This window comes from Rattus norvegicus, chromosome 1 (assembly GCF_021556685.1).
Source record: "Rattus norvegicus strain SHRSP/BbbUtx chromosome 1, alternate assembly SHRSP_T2T, whole genome shotgun sequence".
NCBI lineage: Eukaryota > Metazoa > Chordata > Mammalia > Rodentia > Muridae > Rattus > Rattus norvegicus.
In genome coordinates this window covers 177809268-177825987 of record NC_141534.1, presented here as the reverse complement: position 1 = coordinate 177825987, position 16720 = coordinate 177809268, and the positions used below count along the sequence as shown (strand labels likewise).

Below are 16720 nucleotides of genomic sequence, written 5' to 3'. Positions count from 1 at the left end.
ACTCCTTTTATTTGACATTTTCCAAACACCATGGTGGAGCTGGTACTCTCCCAAGTTCCTACCTGGGACAGGGAGACAGAAACCATATTTACATGTGAGGCTGGCTCAGGAGGGGGAGAAGTCATCTCCTCTCTCAATGCTACTTCTCAGTGACTGTGCGCGTCCTGGATTCTACCCGTCAGCCTGTGCCCTCACCAGCTCCTCACACAGTGTATTAAAAGACTAGGCCATTGTGTCTTCTAGAACTGAAGTCAGCACATGGAGGAAATGGGAGGTAATATACTTGGGCAGCAGAACCAGGCCACTGAACTGCTTTGGGAGAGAAAAGTATATCCCAACCTAATTCTAAGCCTACATTCCACTTGCCCAAGATACTGCCAAGATCTGGGATTGACTCAGAGGCCAGCTGAAGAGGGACTCAGCAAAAGTTAGAACAGGAAAAGCAAACCTCTTAGCTCAAAGAACATGATGCTGGTGCGAGCCAATCCACCTGTCTCCAGGATTTCGGGTCTGAGCCTGGGCTAAGGATAGATAGGCCTGAAAAATCAACCTCACACCAACCCACCTTAGAGGGCAGGGTACTGCCAGCCTCTTCAGAGCAAGCCAAGTCTTTCCAAGTTGAAACCGGGACAGGTCGATTCACCCAACCTGCAGTCAACACTATCCCGGAGGTGGTGGCGATGATGGAGTCTGAGCAGGCAGAGGCTCTGTCAGCCTGGCTCAGAGGCTCCACCTCCGCGACCAGCATTGACTCTTTGTATCCAGGAGAAGCACCTCTTCCCAGAGGGTTCTGACTCAGCCCACAGCTGCTCAGGACCATGCCGGGCCTACTGCTGTCAGCTTTACTCAGTAACTTTCCCGATTTCTCACAAGCTTCCAGCCACATATAGTTTGGGGACACTCCAGTTAGACAACATCTACTACGGGGCCTCTCAATCTTGCATCACAGGCCTCTGCCAGCCTAGACCAGCCATTAGCAGATCTGCTCTCAAAGCAGCTGCAGGAAGTTCAAGGGCGGAACCAACCTACTAGAGCACAAGGCTGTACTCCTCCCAGTGACAGCAGAGGTAAGAAAGGGGGCTTCAAACGGACTCGTTATCCCGTCCATACCTCTGCCTCCACGTAGAAGTTCACCCCAGCCCAACACATCCTACGAGGCTCCGACACCTAGAAACTTGTCCAGGAGCTCAAAAGCCAGCACGCCCAGGTTCCTTTAATTTCCCTAAATCTTGAGAATCTCCTCTAAGCCAGGAACCAGAGATGCTGCAGGCTGACCAGAGGCCTCTGGAGCCCAGGCCACCGCTGGGTAGGTAAAGGCATCACGGGACCGGGAACAGGATCTAGGGGTGCGAGCTGCGGAGGTTCGGGTCTCTGAGCACAGAGGGGACTGGACGCAGGGCGCCGGCCCAAGGTCAGCGGTGCAGCATGGTGCGCACTCACCAGGTTCGGAGGGCAGGGCCATGGGTGGGGGGGCGGCTGCCGGGCTGGAGCGCAGGTGCGGCGCCGGGCAGGGCGCACTGGGCAGCGGCAGCAGCGCACTGGCGCCTGCGCGGCCCGGTACCCGAAGCTGGACCGGACCAGGCCGCTCTCGCAGCCCGTGCCCGCCCCGCAGGAGCCCGCGGATGGTGGGGACCGAGCTGAGCGCTGTGCGGCAGGGCCGAGTGGCCGGGCAGAGAGCCTGCGCAGCGGAATCGCGCACTACCTGGAAGACCCGCAGTTACCCGAGGCGCTGGGCCGAGCTGCCAGCAGGAAACCTAAGCACCCGGGCGCGGTGGCCTCCCTGTCCTCGGCCGGAAGCGAGCCCGGCTCCAACCCGGCTCCGCGGGGCCGCGACACAGTCTGGGGTCAGATGCCAGCAGGGGTACCCGCTCTGAGCCTCCTTACCAGCAACCCAGCTGCAAAGCCGCCGCGCCCCAAGGTGTTTGCTCACCTCCTCCTCCCCTTCCCACCAGTACTTTCCCCAAAACGAGATTCTAGAGGCTTGATCCCCTCCAGGACACTTACTCTTGGTAGCTAAACCGACCAGCAAGCGTTGGTGTTCTCCAGGTGTTGAACTGGTCCCTTGAATCACCTTCCCGCCCCTCCCAACACACACGGGCGCGCGCATGTACACACACACACACACACACACACACACACACACACACACACACACACACACACACACACACACACACACACACACACACACACTCCCTTGTTCACCAGTCTTCTGCGGTCTGGTTTCTATGCCAGCCCCTCAAAGTCCGGAATGACCTCTGAGTTGCCAAGGCCAGCGAGAGCTTTCTGTGCACCCTTGCTCACCTCTTCCCAGCACTGCAGCTGACCACGCCTTCCTTCCTGGAACACAGCTCCCAAAGTTAGCACCGGGGTGCCTGCCATGGCGTGTTTCCACAAACTTGGGTGACCGGTTTCTTAGCTTCTATGGCCTGGGTTTCCATTATGCTGCTCCTGCTCCTAGGAGTCTCAGGATGCCAGCTCCCTGGGTCATTTCTGGAGCTAACTCAGAGAAGCCAGGCCATCCAGGTGGTTTTAATAGCCTCCTGCCTGCTGGTAGCTATTAAACTCCGTCTAAGGCCCAGAATACTCTAGAGCAGCAGGTGCATCTCAACCAGAGTCCTAGGCCCAACTCCTAAATTGCCTGCCTGTGTTTCTACCAGTCTTGACCAGTGACCTCACCCATGCGCCCGCACTTTAAGCCAGGTCCATGGAGCCACCTTTGACTTGTGTATCTTTCACGGAGTTATTGCTACTATGCGTCATCACTCACTTCACAACTGTTCCAAGGTTAAGCGCCAACTTTTATTCTTCTACTTCGTAGCCTGGCACTTGCAATCTACATATTTATAAATGATACACACATGACTGCTAATCTATATTACACAGCACACTTAAAATGCTGAAAATGTGATAAAGATGAACCAATAATTTAAAAAAATAAAATAAGGGGCTGGGGATTTAGCTCAGTGGTAGAGTGCTTACCTAGGAAGCACAAGGCCCTGGGTTCGGTCCCCAGCTCCGAAAAAAAAGAACCAAAAAATAAAAAAAAATAAAAAAATAAGACAGGATCTCACTATGCAGTCCTGGCTGACCTGGAATTTGCGATATAGACCTTCCTTCTACCTCCAGAGTGCTGGATTAAAGACATATGCCATCAACCCAGAAAATTGTTTTCTTTTTAATGAACAGTATGCTGCATCTTTTTTCTTTTTGCTTTAAAGTTGCCCATGATCTGCTTGGTGAAAGAAATGTGATTGCACTCATTTGCTGGGCCAGGCTTGGTGGTGCATGCCTTTAATCCCAGAATTCAGGAGGCAGAGGTACGCAGCTAGCTTTGAGTTCAAGGCCAGCCTGGTCTACAAAGCAAGTTCAGGACAGCCAGGGCTCTGTTACAGAGAAACCCTGTCTCAGAAAAACAAATACAAACAAAACAAAACAAAAAGCTAGCTAGTTTGCAGAACCTTAGTTTTTTGGGTTTTTTTAAGATTTATTTATTTTATGTGCATGTATGTTTTGCTCCTGTGTATGTCTGTGAATACCTGTGTGTCTGGTGCATGAGGAGGTCAAAAGAGGGCATCGAATCCCCTGCAGCTGGAATCATGGGTGTTCTAAGCCACTGTGCAGGTGCTGGGAATAGAACTTGGATCTTCTGTAAGAACAAGTGCTCTTGACTGCAGAGCCATCTCTCCAGGACCCTGGCTGTTATTTGTTTCCTAAGAAGATAGATATACAAAGATAAACAGAATTCTGTCTTTGCACTTATTAAATTATAATTCTGCTCAAATAGCATCTCCCAATTTTGTAAATGTGAAGAGCCACAGGAAAATGATTTTGTCCATGAAATCAATGTTCTGAGTATCAACTATTCTTGCAACTATTTTTAATATATAGGATATTTTAAAAATTGAGATAGTGGGGGTTGGGGATTTGGCTCAGTGGTGGAGCGCTTACCTAGGAAGCGCAGGGTCCTGGGTTCGGTCCCCAGCCCCGGGGAAAAAAAAAAAAAGAAAAAAAAAAGAAAAAAAAAAGAAAAATTGAGATAGTGAATCTATAAGATTATTAAAAAAAAAAAAAAAGAGGAGTCCAGGAGAGGATCCAGCATTGATAGTGTAGCAGAAATCAGAGACCTTGCACCAGACCAATGTTTCATTGCAATGAAGATTTGCAAGTAAAGATGGGTGGGCAAAAGGGTATAGTGTGGTACCCACTGTGACACATCACAGCTTCCACAGTGAGATGTTTTCTTTTTGTTTGGTTGGTTTGGTTTGTATTCTTTGAGGGGAGTGCAAGGGCAGAGGGCAGATATGGAGGGATGGGGAAATGAGTGGGGTCAGGGTGCATGGTGTGAAATCCACAAAGAATTGATAAAAGCTTTGTGCTTTTTAAAAGTATGCTTTTGGAGCACACTTTCCGCCAGCTCCAGCTTCAGTGAGGACTGTGTCTCAAAAACGAAGGTGGGAACAATTGAGCAAGACACCAGACAACCTCTGGCTTTGACACATACATGCAGATTGTGACAAAGAGGGGGAGTTGACACATTTCATTTTGCCTTTGTACTCACATAACAGGACCCGTCCAAATGCTACTTTCTAAAGTAACCTCTGTCATACGGTTCATTTATTATAACATCTCCTTTAAAAAATACCCCCTTTACTTGAAAGATGATGATGGGTGTGTGTGTGTGTGTGTGTGTGTGTGTGTGTGTGTGTGTGTGTGTGTCCCTTCTGCATAACACACCTGTAACAGTCATTGTCAGCAGAGGTCAGCAAATTTAGGATCGTTTCCCCTTTGTGTTAACAAGACACATCTCTAAATTCCATAGCTACCAAGTTCTTGGCCCCGAGATGGTCAGTGAACTTCTGAGCAATAGCCAAGACTTCCCGTGTTCCCTCAGCTATAAAGTGCTGTGAAGCTCCCACCATGTTTTAAGGGTGTTTCTTAATCATGTTACTGACATGCTGTGTCATCGTTCATGTCCCATGTCCCCCCCCCCCTTCCACTTTATTGTGGCAGAGAAGGGTGAGTGATGGATCCCAAGAACCCAGACAGGGTTGTACTGGTAGCCCTCACCATGGGCTAAGTTGTCCATTGTTGTGAACACATCCTTATTATAGTAGAGAGGACTTCGCAAATGTTAGCGTCAGGAAGCTTGGCATCTTCTGGGCAATCAGGATCTCTCGACAATTGTGCACTGCCCTGGAGTTGCCCTAGAAGGGCCCTTCCGACAGAAAGGCACGGAAGGAACAGGAGCTCAGGATTCCTTGACTCTCACATCTGAACTATTCCCCATGATAGATTCGTGGAATGGAGGTGTCACTCCCTTTAGTTTTATCCCCATGGATGACCCTACCAGGCTCCAGTGGATATCCTCAACCCAATGGGCATGCAGATGCCCTTGTAAACTAAATGCAGCACAGAACAAAATCAAGTCATGAATCTGAAAAATAGGGAGTAGGATCAGGGAGGGTGATAAGGGTGGGGTCAACAGGGAAAAAAAGGGTAGTGTGCTCCTTAGTTTTTGTCAACCTGACAGAAACTTAGAAAGAGGAACTTATTATTCCTCCATAAGATTGGCCTGTAAGAGGCTGCCCCACATGTGGCCCATACATATACAGCCACCAAACTAGATAAGATGGATGAAGCAAAGAAGTACAGGCTGACAGGAACCAGGTGTAGATCTCTCCTGAGAGACACAGCCAGAATATAGCAAATACATAGGCGAATGCCAGCAGCAAACCACTGAACTGAGAACGGGACCCCCATTGAAGGACTCAGAGAAAGGACTGAAAGAGCTTGAAGGGGCTCGAGACCCCATATGAACAACAATGCCAAGCAACCAGAGCTTCCAGGGACTAAGCCACTACCTAAAGACTATACATGGACTGACCCTGGACTCTGACCTCATAAGTAGCAATGAATATCCTAGTAAGAGCACCAGTGGAAGGGGAAGCCCTGGGTCCTGCTAAGACTGAACCCCCAGTGAACGTGATTGTTGGGGGGAAGGCAGTAATGGGGGGAGGGTGGGAGGGGAACAATCATGTAGAAGGGGAGGGGGAGGGGTTAGGGGGATGTTGGCCTGGAAACCGGAAAAGGTAATAACAATTAGAATGTAAATAAATACCCAATTTAATAAAGATGGAGAAAAAAAAAAGATTGGCCTGTGAACAAGTCTAGGGCTCATTTTCTTCTTGATTAATGATTGATGGGTGAGCCTTACCCACTATGGGTGGTGCCACCCCTGGGCTGGTCATCCTGGGTGCTCTAAGAAACCAGGCTGAGCAACTCATAAGAAGTAATCTGATAAGCAGCATTCCCTGTAGCCTGTACACTCAGCTCCTGCCCTGCCCTGACCTGACCAGATGATGAACTACACAATGTTAACCCTTTCCTACCTAAGCTGCTTTTGGACCTGGCTTTTTACCATCCCAACAGAAACCCTAACTAAAACACATGGCGAAAAACAACATGAAATATGTTAGCAACTTACACCTGAGCCTACACCCAGCCTGCACAACATATCATCATGTATTCCAAATTTCTTTATTTGAGTTTTCCACTGTGTTTTTCATGTGTGTTTCTTTCTTTCTTTCTTTCTTTTTTTTTTTTTTTTTTTTTTTGAGGACCGAACCCAGTGCCTTGTGCTTGCTAGGCAAGCGCTCTACCACTGAGCTAAATCCCCAACCCCTTCATGTGTGTTTCAATATAATGCCCTTTATATGCAACTGTCTTCTCTCTGGGCCAATGCAGTCACTTTAGCCATGGCAAACAGAGTGGCTGTTTTCTCGAACAAAGTCACCTGACATCTTGCCCTCTATTCTTAAGTAAGAGCCTCAAAGAAGGTTCCCATGGCCAAGGACAGGGCACCATGGTAGAATGTGTGTCTAATCTACACAAGGCCTGAATCCCGGGGGCTGGGGAGGTAGAGGGAGAAGGAAGAACACGCCAGGCATCTGCTAGGAACTTCTTAGCTCGGTCATTTTTCTGAGTCTGCTGTTTGCATTATTATCTGTCTCGAGGCCTTTGCAGGGACGTTTTCAAACCACTCACCCTTTTATGAGAACAGCTTCAGCAGAATCCACTGCCTGGGAAAGTCATTTGGAAGACCTCCTCCTATACTGAATAGCATCTGGACAGGGCTCCCAAGCTCTCTTCCCTTCCTGCCTATGTACAGTGGGCACCAGACTGTGGGCTGAATAGGAATGCCTATGTGGGTCTACTTAGTAAATTGGCATGAGAAATTTACAGACAATAAATATGTACATAGTTCCCATTTTCCCTCTATTTTGGTGGATTGTTCTGCAGACCCCATTTTAAAGACCACTGACTTACTCTTCCCCTTTCTTTCATTGTCTCAGTGAACACTACCTGGACAGTCTCTGCCAATATAGCCACCTCCCCCAGACACCTGTCCCCCTACCTGCCCCAGCAGCAGCCCAAGGGAAGACACCCTGCCGCCCTGGCTCCTCTCCTCCAATGAACTGCTCACTCACTGACCCCTTTTGACATCTTAAAGGGCACATGAAGCCAGAGACATGAACCTCCAACAGAAGGAGCTTCTGATACAGCTTGCTGAAGCCATTTTAGATGCTAAGAGCTACTCACTTAACCACACCCCTCTGGACAGTCGCCATGCCAAAAACCGTACAGATTCAGGATGGGTGTGGCACTTTCCACATACCTAGTTTCTCTGCTTCCTCTCACAGGAAGCAGACTCCTGTGCCAGGAGGCAAACCGCACACCCAGAGCCCAAAGGAGGCTGCAGGGAAAGGGCTCTGCTCTTTAAATGTACCTGGCCAGTTTCTGTCAGTTCTCAGCCAGGACAGCCTGGGGCTGGTTCTAATTGGAATGAATGGCTTGAAATCATGGCATATGGTCTGACAATGGGGAAGAGACAGGACCACAGAAATACACAGTGTTTGAAGGGAAAAGCGCCCGGGGCAGTGGTGTTGGCTCCTGCCATAGAAGGACATCACAGCTCACCCAGATGCTGTGGTGTGGCAAGGCGCAAGCTTTTCTCCACACCCACACACTTCAGCTGTAGACTGATTCCTTCTGAGGACTTCAACTGCATGGAGAAAAGCTGGCATCTGACTGGCAGAGGGCAGAACAATCCCCTCACTCTATAAAGAGCCAGTTCCTGCTTTGTGAGATGGGGTCTATCAAGAGGACAGAAAATCTAAGCACTTTAGACAGTAGTGTGGAGAGCCCGACCTGGTCGCAAAGCACCAATTCTTGGGGTTTTGACAGGGAATGGAGAGGGGTTCACTGGTATCACATGAGACCAGGACTGAGAGAAGAAGAGGACTCTGTTTGGTCTCTTGGGGATGAAGATATTTGAGCTTAGGTCCCTCATTTCTCTCCAGATTGTACTGACTGACGGAGGTTAGTGGCTGGGGATTTGAACTCACAGCCTGTGCTTCTCCTTGATCTGAGAGCATAGTTGGTGATGATGCTCTTTGGAAAATGTGCCTAACAATCATGGCTTCTTCCATTAAATGGCATCTTATTGAATTGGGGGCCCTTTCCCCTTCCAAGAATGGCCTGTTATCACTGAGTTCCTCGAAGACTCAATCCAGAATCAAACTAGGTGACACAAAGAATTGGATTCTGGCAAGTTGGTTGGCTTTTCATAGACAGGAAACACAACCTCAAACATCCCTGCTTATTTAGCCCTTTCTCAAAACTGCCCTGAATCATCAGTCCTCAGTCTTCATCATCTCTTGCCTTGTGGTTGAAAAGCTGGGATTCTAATTCTAATGTGGTTCCTTATAATGTTTGGAAACAGGGAGAGGGAGGTGTACAGAATTCAAACAAGGCTAAGACCTTTGCTTAGAGACGTGCTCGCCATGTTGATCAGGCTAGACACCACAGCACACCACACATAGACATATTTCTATTAGGCCATACCCATCCCCCGCATTCCTCCTAACACTCCCAACCCTGGGCCATCCTCTTTCCTATGCTACTTGGCTGGGAACTGTGTATCCAGCCATTCAGCAAATAACTAGACGAAGGCTGAGTGGAAACAGAGGTGTGTCAGTGTCCTGTCATTCGGCATTTGCATCTCATTTGTGTGCCAGGCTCCAGAAGGCTCTCAGTCCCCCTTGTACCGTCAACACCCAAGACACCCATAACACTGAGCTTTCTACCAAGGACATCTGGACAAGCATGTGACTCAAGCTCCTGAACCTTCGGGAATGAGGGTATAGCCTGAGGAAATAGAACACCTGTGGGAAGAACAGTCAGCTAAAGAATTTGATGTGGCCAGACAGTGGCACATGCTTTCTACCCAGCACTCAAGAGGCAGAGGCAAGTGTGTCTCTGAGTTCGAAGCCAGCCTATTCTATAGAGTGAGTTCCAGGACAGCCAGGCCTATTACACAGAGAAATTCTGTCTCAAAAACAAACAAATGAATGAACAAACAAACAGAATTTGATGTGGTTGGGAATAGGGCAGAAAGATTTTAAGAGCCAGAACCAGGGTCCTCTGTACATGACAGGATCCTTGTGACTTACACACTCAGTGCAGCTGTGGTCACCTGCATATGACCCAGCCTGCCAACACTTCAGCATGAAGGAGGGAGGGGCTCACTAGCTCTGACCCCTTCCTTAGCTGCTATTGAAAGCTGAAGGCTGCAGGGGGAGAGCCAGTCTTCTTTAAGACTGTGGACCCTAGATGGTTGGCTGTGCACAAGTAGACGGCTCCAAACCCAGCACAAACTGAACCCAATAGTTATTTTAATAGGGGAGGGGCATGAGTGGGAGAGTTGGAGACAGATCTAGAAGGAGTTGGGTGGAAGAGTGGGGGTGAACAGGACCAAAATACATTGTATGTGTGTATGAAATTCCCAAATGACTAATAAAGTATTCTACAGGTTAAAAAAGGAATTTGAAGTGAAAAGGGCTAAAGATGTTGGTAGAGTGCCTGTTAGCATGCACATGGCCCTGAGTTTGACCCAGTGTTGATTAACCCAGGTGCAGGGTCACATTCTTCTAATCCCCCCGTTTGAGAGGTGCTGCCGAGTTACATGTGTAAAATGGTTAAAAATGGCAAACTTACCTTAGATATGCTTTTATATAATAAAAAATTATGAAAGAAAATTAGCTTCACATCCTTTTATGACTCATGTGTCATTCTGTCTGAAAAAAAAAAAACAAAAAACAAAAACACAAATACAAAGAACATAAAAGCCAAAAGCTTGAAAAGAAACTCCAATGTTACTTCAGAATTCCACTACTTCTTTGAATTGTTAAGCATGTACGGGGAAGATGGCTGCTTCCCATAACCCTTCAGGGCAGGGATGCAAGGCTGGCAGAGTCACAGTCTGAACAGGCCAGGCCAGGGAAGAGGAAGGCAGAGTCAGGGAAAGAGCACACATCAAGAATGAAGACCCAAGTGTCTCTGTGACACAGGCTTGGATCCTCAGACCCCAGAGGGTACTGGAAAAACCCTAACAGCTCACGGTAAACAACAGGGTCCATAACTCCCGCTTCTCTAACAGATGGGTCCTTTGGACAGAGAAGTAAATACATGAGGATTCATTGGCATCTGTCACCTGTCAACTGCTCCCAAAAGAGGAGCCCAACCTCAACCATTTGCAAATTTCCTGTCCCCCTTAAACTGCAGATAATTCTTGCTCAACCCTGCTCAAGTCCCCCTCACCTCTGACAAAATAAAAAGCCTGCCTGCCTTCCTGCCTTCCTGCCTTTCTTCCTTCTTTCCTTCCTTCCTTCCTTCCTTCCTTCCTTCCTTCCTTCCTTCCTTCCTTCCTTCTTTCCTTCCTTCCTTCCTTCCTTCTTTTCTTTCTTTCTTTTTCTTGAGACAAGGTCTTTATTGGTAGCCCTGGCTGTCCTGGATCTCTACGTAGACCAAGCTGGCCTTGAACTCAGAGATCCACCTGCTTCTGCCTCCAGAGTATTAAAGGACTGCGCCACCATGCCCAACTCACGTCCTTTCTAAATAAATGCAGTGTGTCAACAATTTAGTATTTCACAATAAGCTTTGGCAGCTAGCTTCAGTTGTTAGTAACAGACCTGCAATAATGGCCTAAACAAGAAAAGAAAAGCTTCTTTTATTAGTTAAGAGTTGAAACTGCCTACCACTCCACAAACCCCCAGGCTTCTTCTAGCCCATTGCTCTGCTCAACCGCATAGCAAACAGAAGTTTTTCTTCTGGAAATGTCAACAGGGGAACCTTTAGCCATTGCAGCTGTGTTCCATGGAGCAAGAAGAAAGGAGGGGTAGAGATTTGGAGGCAGATAGCATGGACCGTGTGTGTGTGTGTGTGTGTGTGTGTGTGTGTGAATAGAAGCTGGTGCCAATGCCTGATCCCTTCCTCACTGTCTCTCCACCTATTTTTGTTGTTGTTGTTTTGTTTTGTTTTGTTTTGTTTTGTTTTGTTTTGTTTTGTTTTGTGAGACTCCCAGAGCTCACCAATTTGACTGGACTGGCTTGACAGAAACTCCAAGGATTCTCCTGTCTCCAAATCCCCAGTTAACAGGAACATAGTGAGTTCTGTGTTTGGCTTTTCACATATGCCCTGGCAGATCAAACTCACACCCATATGCTTGAATGGACAGTGCTTTACTGATGGAGCAGTGTCCCCAGCTCCAGACCAAATGTCACTACTCACTACTCTGTGAACCAGTGGCATTTGTGTTTCTTTTCTCATGAATAACTCCACCAAGGCATTTTCCTTCCCAAATATGACTGCCATTGAGTTCCAAGGCTCGTTCGGTTGCATCAGGCCTGGAGTCTCACACTGAAGAAGGCAGAGACGGAGATCAACCCAGTGCAGTTTAGCTGTCTTCGGACCTCCCAGCTCCTCCCAGCAGACCTGAGTGCCATCATGTCTGCAGAGTTGCAGAAGCCACCATAAGATCCAAAGTCAAGTGAAACCATTTGGCAGCTTCAAGGACATCAAAGGGAGCTGAGTGTCTCTCTCATGGTTCGAAGGCAAGATCTGAATTGATCAAAGCCCTCTCTACACTTCCTCATGAAGCTCTGAGGTATGGAGGGACCATAGTGGCATCACCATTCCCTTCCACTATGGCTATGGTAGAAGGATTCGAGTCCCACAGTCCTTGCTATCAGACACTATGCTTCATCCCCTCTTACTGAGGAGGCCCGTCTAACCCAACACTTGGAAAGGTCCTCAAACACATGATCATCTGGGAGACATTTACAGAGCACTCAGCTCGTGTCTGCCACTAGAACCTAAAGGAGCAAGGGAGAGTGTGTAGACCTTGCCTTCGTAATGGTTTTCAGCTAATGATTGAGACACGTCATTCATAAACAGTCACTCCAAACCATGACAGGGAGAGAGCCATGAACAAACATACAAGAGCATAGCCTCAGGCAGGAGAAGTTCACACGCAAGGGCCCTGAGACAAGGCATGCACACATCACGAAGTCGAATTTCCTTTCTCTCAGGTGTTTGTGATGATTGGACATTCTGTTGTGCCCCCGATGTCGGAGCTGGGTTTTGATGCGTGTGGATTTCTTGCTTTGTTAAGAGGAAGTACTACAGAGCCTGGGTAAGCAAGCCCTCATTTAGTGCTCCAAGGCAGCGCCGTTCCGAAATCAATGTTTCCATACCCTGTCACCCCTCCAGCATTCATTAGATCTCTCACAAACCTGTTTTTAAATTCCTCTTGCCCACTCTCCCCAGGGTCCCTGGTATTTTCTGTGTGTTTCCAGCTCCTTCTGACCAAAGCATTCCTTCCATGTTCGCAGTCACTGAAGTCAGTGTGGGAAGCCCTCAGGCCCAGAGCTGTTTGTACACACTTCAGTGCTTCCATTGTGGTAATAGAGATGTCACTTATAAAAGTGCTCCCGGGTCAGATACACCCCTGCTACAATTGCCTGTGTTCTCCCCGAACCTGACTTCTGTTAGCCCTTCTCCAGAGAGTAAATGCCATAGATCTAGCTGGGGTGACTGGCCCAGGGCTGTGACCTTTCTGTAGCAGCCTGTCTGTTAATACTACCACTGTATCTGTGACGGTTCATTCTCTCAACTTGACTGGGTCAATAAGCTGGGTCTCTGAGGATGTTTCCAGGAATATTAACTGAAAGGGCAAGAGTGTAGCCAGCCCCATTCCCAGGGTTGGAGCCCATGAATAAGAAGAGAACAGAGCATTAGCTGAGTACAAGCAACCCCCGTTTTACTTCCAGGCTCCCAAAGCCATGAGTAAGCAGCCTCCCACCACGGTGGACAGGAGCTGGTCCCACTGCCATGCCTTCTCGTCCATGACCCGTAAGTCAAAATAGCCTTTCCTTCCTCACATTGCAACCTTGTAGCTGAACCCACCAGCCCCACTCATTTCCTCACCCTCCTTGCTGAGGACCTCAGAACAGTTCTAAAGGTCACCACCTTTGCCCTCTGACTCCCTTTCCCTTTTCAGACCAGGTGAATGATACCCAGTCAGGCTGAGCATTGATGTGGCAGACAGTTCCTACAGCAGCCCAGTGCGAAGGCCTTTGACCTCCTGGCCCAGTTCAGTGTAAGTTAGCCCAGCTTGAGGCTTACACAGCTGTTTCCAATCTAGTTCCCAGAGTCTTTCATAGGGGTGGGGAGGGGAGCAAGAACCCTTCCCCCAGTGCTTCCCGGTCTTCTGTGGTCACTCTTACAAGGAATACACAGTAGCATGGCCATGTGCTCCCATAGAACTTTCCATGAACTGCCTCAGTTTCGTCACATACCATTACAGCTGCCTCCCCTGAGACTGAACTGAAACAAGTAATACCTGCAATCTACGGTCTTCAAGGGGCCCCGAAAGCAGTGGTCCTCAACCTTCCTAATGCCTCGACCCTTTAATATAGCTCCCCGTGCTCTGGTGAGCACCCCTGCCATAATGTTATTTTCGTTGCTACTTTATAACTGTAATTTTGCTACTGCTCTGAACTGTAATGTATAACACACCCGTGTTCCCCACAGGTTGAGAACCACTGTCCTAGAGCCTTTTGCATGTAGGCTGTAGCCTGCTCCACGCAGCTGGTACAGACACACCCCAGTGCACCTGGACCTACAACCTGTGGTTACCAGGCTCTCCCAGCAGGATCGTGACCCTAACACAAGGGATAGCATTGTCCGAGTAGTCACCTCACAGAAACAGTAATGTCCTCCTTTCTGACCAGTTGTCAGGAGCTGAAATTGCACCACCCAATTTTCCAGTGAGTCATTTTGTCTTACTTAGGGTTGCTATTGCTATGATGAAACACCATGGGGGGGGGAGGGGAAGGGTTTATTACTTGGGTTACACTTCTACATCACCGCTCATGATCGGAATCAGGACAGGAACTCAAACAGGGCAGAAACCCGGAGGCAGGAGTTGATGCAGAGGCCATGGAGGGGTGCTGAGTACTGGCTTGCTCCCCATGGCCTGCTTCACCTGCTCTCTCATGGAACCCAGGACCACCAGCCCAGGGGTGGCACCTGGCCCACCACGGCTGGACCCTCCCCAGTCAACCACCAATTAAGAAAATGCCCTACAGGTTTGCCTACAACCCTGCCGTAAGGCAGCATTTTCCCAATCGAGACTCTTCTGTGTTACTCTAGCTTGTGCCAAGTTGACAGAAAAATAGGCGGCACATCATTCTTAAACCCTTTAGGACTGACCTAAATTGTGGGTTCTTTTTAACTCTTTATTAATGCTTTATGAATTTCTTTTTTTTTTTTTTTGGTTCTTTTTTTCGGAGCTGGGGACCGAACCCAGGGCCTTGCGCTTCCTAGGTAAGCGCTCTACCACTGAGCTAAATCCCCAGCCCCGCTTTATGAATTTCTATTCCACTCATTTCCCTGCCCCTTTGTATCTGCCCTCCTTGCAACCTCCCCCGCAACATAAAATAAAATAAAATAAGATGGAAAAAAAATCTTGTCCTGGAAGCTGTAATGTGCCACAGTGTGACCCACAGTATACCTTCTTGTCCACACATCTTTTATTTTCATTAATTTATTTATTCACTTTACATCCCAATCGATGCCCCCTCTCCTCCCGGTTCCCCCACCACAGAGTCCTTTCCCCTGCATTCCCTGCCCTTCTCCTCTGAGAGGGTGGAGGAGCAGAGGGCTGCCCCCAAAGCTGTTGACCACACATCTTTACTTCACGTGTTCAGTTTGAGTCATTACTCTGTTTCGAAGCTTCTGGCTTCTGCTACATTGTCAGCACTCGATCCTCACAGGAACTTCTCTAGGATTGTTGTTGTTGCCCATGGAGATCCTGCTGCTTTGGTTCTGTAGGGCCTGCTCCTTCTCAGATTCCAGTAGTTCATACATAAGGTAGGTGTAGGTATGGGCTAATTCAGAGCCCTGGATCTGGGCCTGGAAGATAGCTGAGTTTGTCAGCTGGCCAGCTCCTGTACCCGCAGGGCGAGCTCTCCAGCACTGCCCTGGTTAGCTCGCCTAAGTCAAAGCCGGCAAGGAGCAGGGCCAGCTCTCCTACCTTCATATCCTCTGGGCCAGCTCACTAGTGCCTTCTCCACCAGGCCAGTTCTGCTGTGCTGACCAGATGGCATGCAAAGACCGTTTGCCCAAGTGCTGCAGCCAGTGAGGGGCCGGGCCAGCTCCTCAGCTCTCGTGACCTCAGGGGCAGCTCGCCCACTGCCAAGGGAGGGAATCTCTTCCTTGCTCATGCTACCCCACAGTAGATGAGGGGTGACTCTCCATCTCTAATGACCTCAGGGCCAGCTCCCTTGCACCCTTGCCACTAGACTCAGCTTTACTGTGCTATAGGTAGTGAAGGGCAAGAGAAGGGACCTTAAGTTGTGTTTTTAAAAATGGAAAACAAGTGAATTATCTTTTTAAAACATGCTTTGGGGCATGGTGACACATACCTTTAATCTTAGCACTTGGGAGGCAGAAGCAGATGGATCTCTGAATTTAAGACCAGCCTGCGGGCTGGGGATTTAGCTCAGTGGTAGAGCGCTTACCTAGGAAGCACAAGGCCCTGGGTTCAGTCCCCAGCTCCGAAAAAAAGAACCAAAAAAAAAAAAAAAAAAAAAAAAGACCAGCCTGGGCTACAGAGTGAGTTCTAGGCCAGCCAGAGTGACATAATGGTAGTAGAAAATTTGAGCTTTGATCAAACCTTTTCTTTAAGGAAGAGATAGCATGCCAAAGCTGGGGAGCTGTGAGTGTCCTGGGATAGGAGAGAGAGAGAAAGGAGCAGGAACACGGTCCCTTCCAACATTCAGCAGCAGGACAGAGCCAACCCTGAGACACTGAAAATTCCCTGTGGCATGAAAAGAAGGCAGACCAGGCCAGGTATGTGCCAAAGACATCAAAGGGAAGAATGAGGATCAGATGTGGAAAAAAATAGACAACCAAAGAAAAAGTTAATGCAGCCTAAATGATATTTTAGAAAGCTTAATACAATTGATAAAGTCCTAGCAGGATATATTAAGGAGAAGCAGGAACCATAAAGACCTAAGGGAGATCTGAAATTAATTTATTTATGAATTTTAAAGTTTATTAGAAGATGGAACAAGGGGCGGGAAAGGTGGATGAACACTGAAGAGCTGCCACTATTTCTGCAGAGGCCTAGCATTCAGTCAGCTCTCAGCATCTGTGCTGGGTGCCTCACAAAGGCTGGCGATTCTACCTCCAGGGAATCCAAAATTCTCTCTTGGCTTTAGCAGCTACTGCATTCTGGTGAACACACACACACACACACACACACACACACACACACACACACACCACACTCATACACACACATGCACACATA

The 16720-nt window shown here is 48.4% G+C and overlaps 1 protein-coding gene and 1 long non-coding RNA gene across 10 annotated transcripts in view; one reads left to right on the top strand and one right to left on the bottom strand.

The window, feature by feature from the left end:
• Positions 1 to 2506, bottom strand: part of Ampd3 (adenosine monophosphate deaminase 3) — a 44928-nt gene extending 42422 nt beyond the window's left edge. For 2 of the 8 annotated variants that reach the window (XM_087626013.1, XM_087626270.1), the window contains exon 1: positions 2305 to 2506. Coding sequence is in view for 2 of the 8 variants with exons in the window: in NM_031544.2 (NP_113732.2) it covers positions 2005 to 2107 (103 nt within the window). In the remaining 6 variants the exon portion in view is untranslated. 8 annotated transcript variants of the gene reach the window in all.
• On the top strand, positions 1031 to 14863 carry LOC103691204 (uncharacterized). 2 transcript variants are annotated; one of them, XR_015652344.1, is made up of 5 exons: positions 1031 to 1306; positions 12432 to 12535; positions 13173 to 13254; positions 13403 to 13501; positions 13936 to 14863. It is a non-coding gene; the product is annotated as an uncharacterized LOC103691204 (long non-coding RNA). The 2 variants fall into 2 exon arrangements; XR_015652343.1 differs by having other exon boundaries at positions 1031 to 1067; positions 13936 to 14840.
• Positions 14864 to 16720: the final 1857 nt, after the last annotated feature.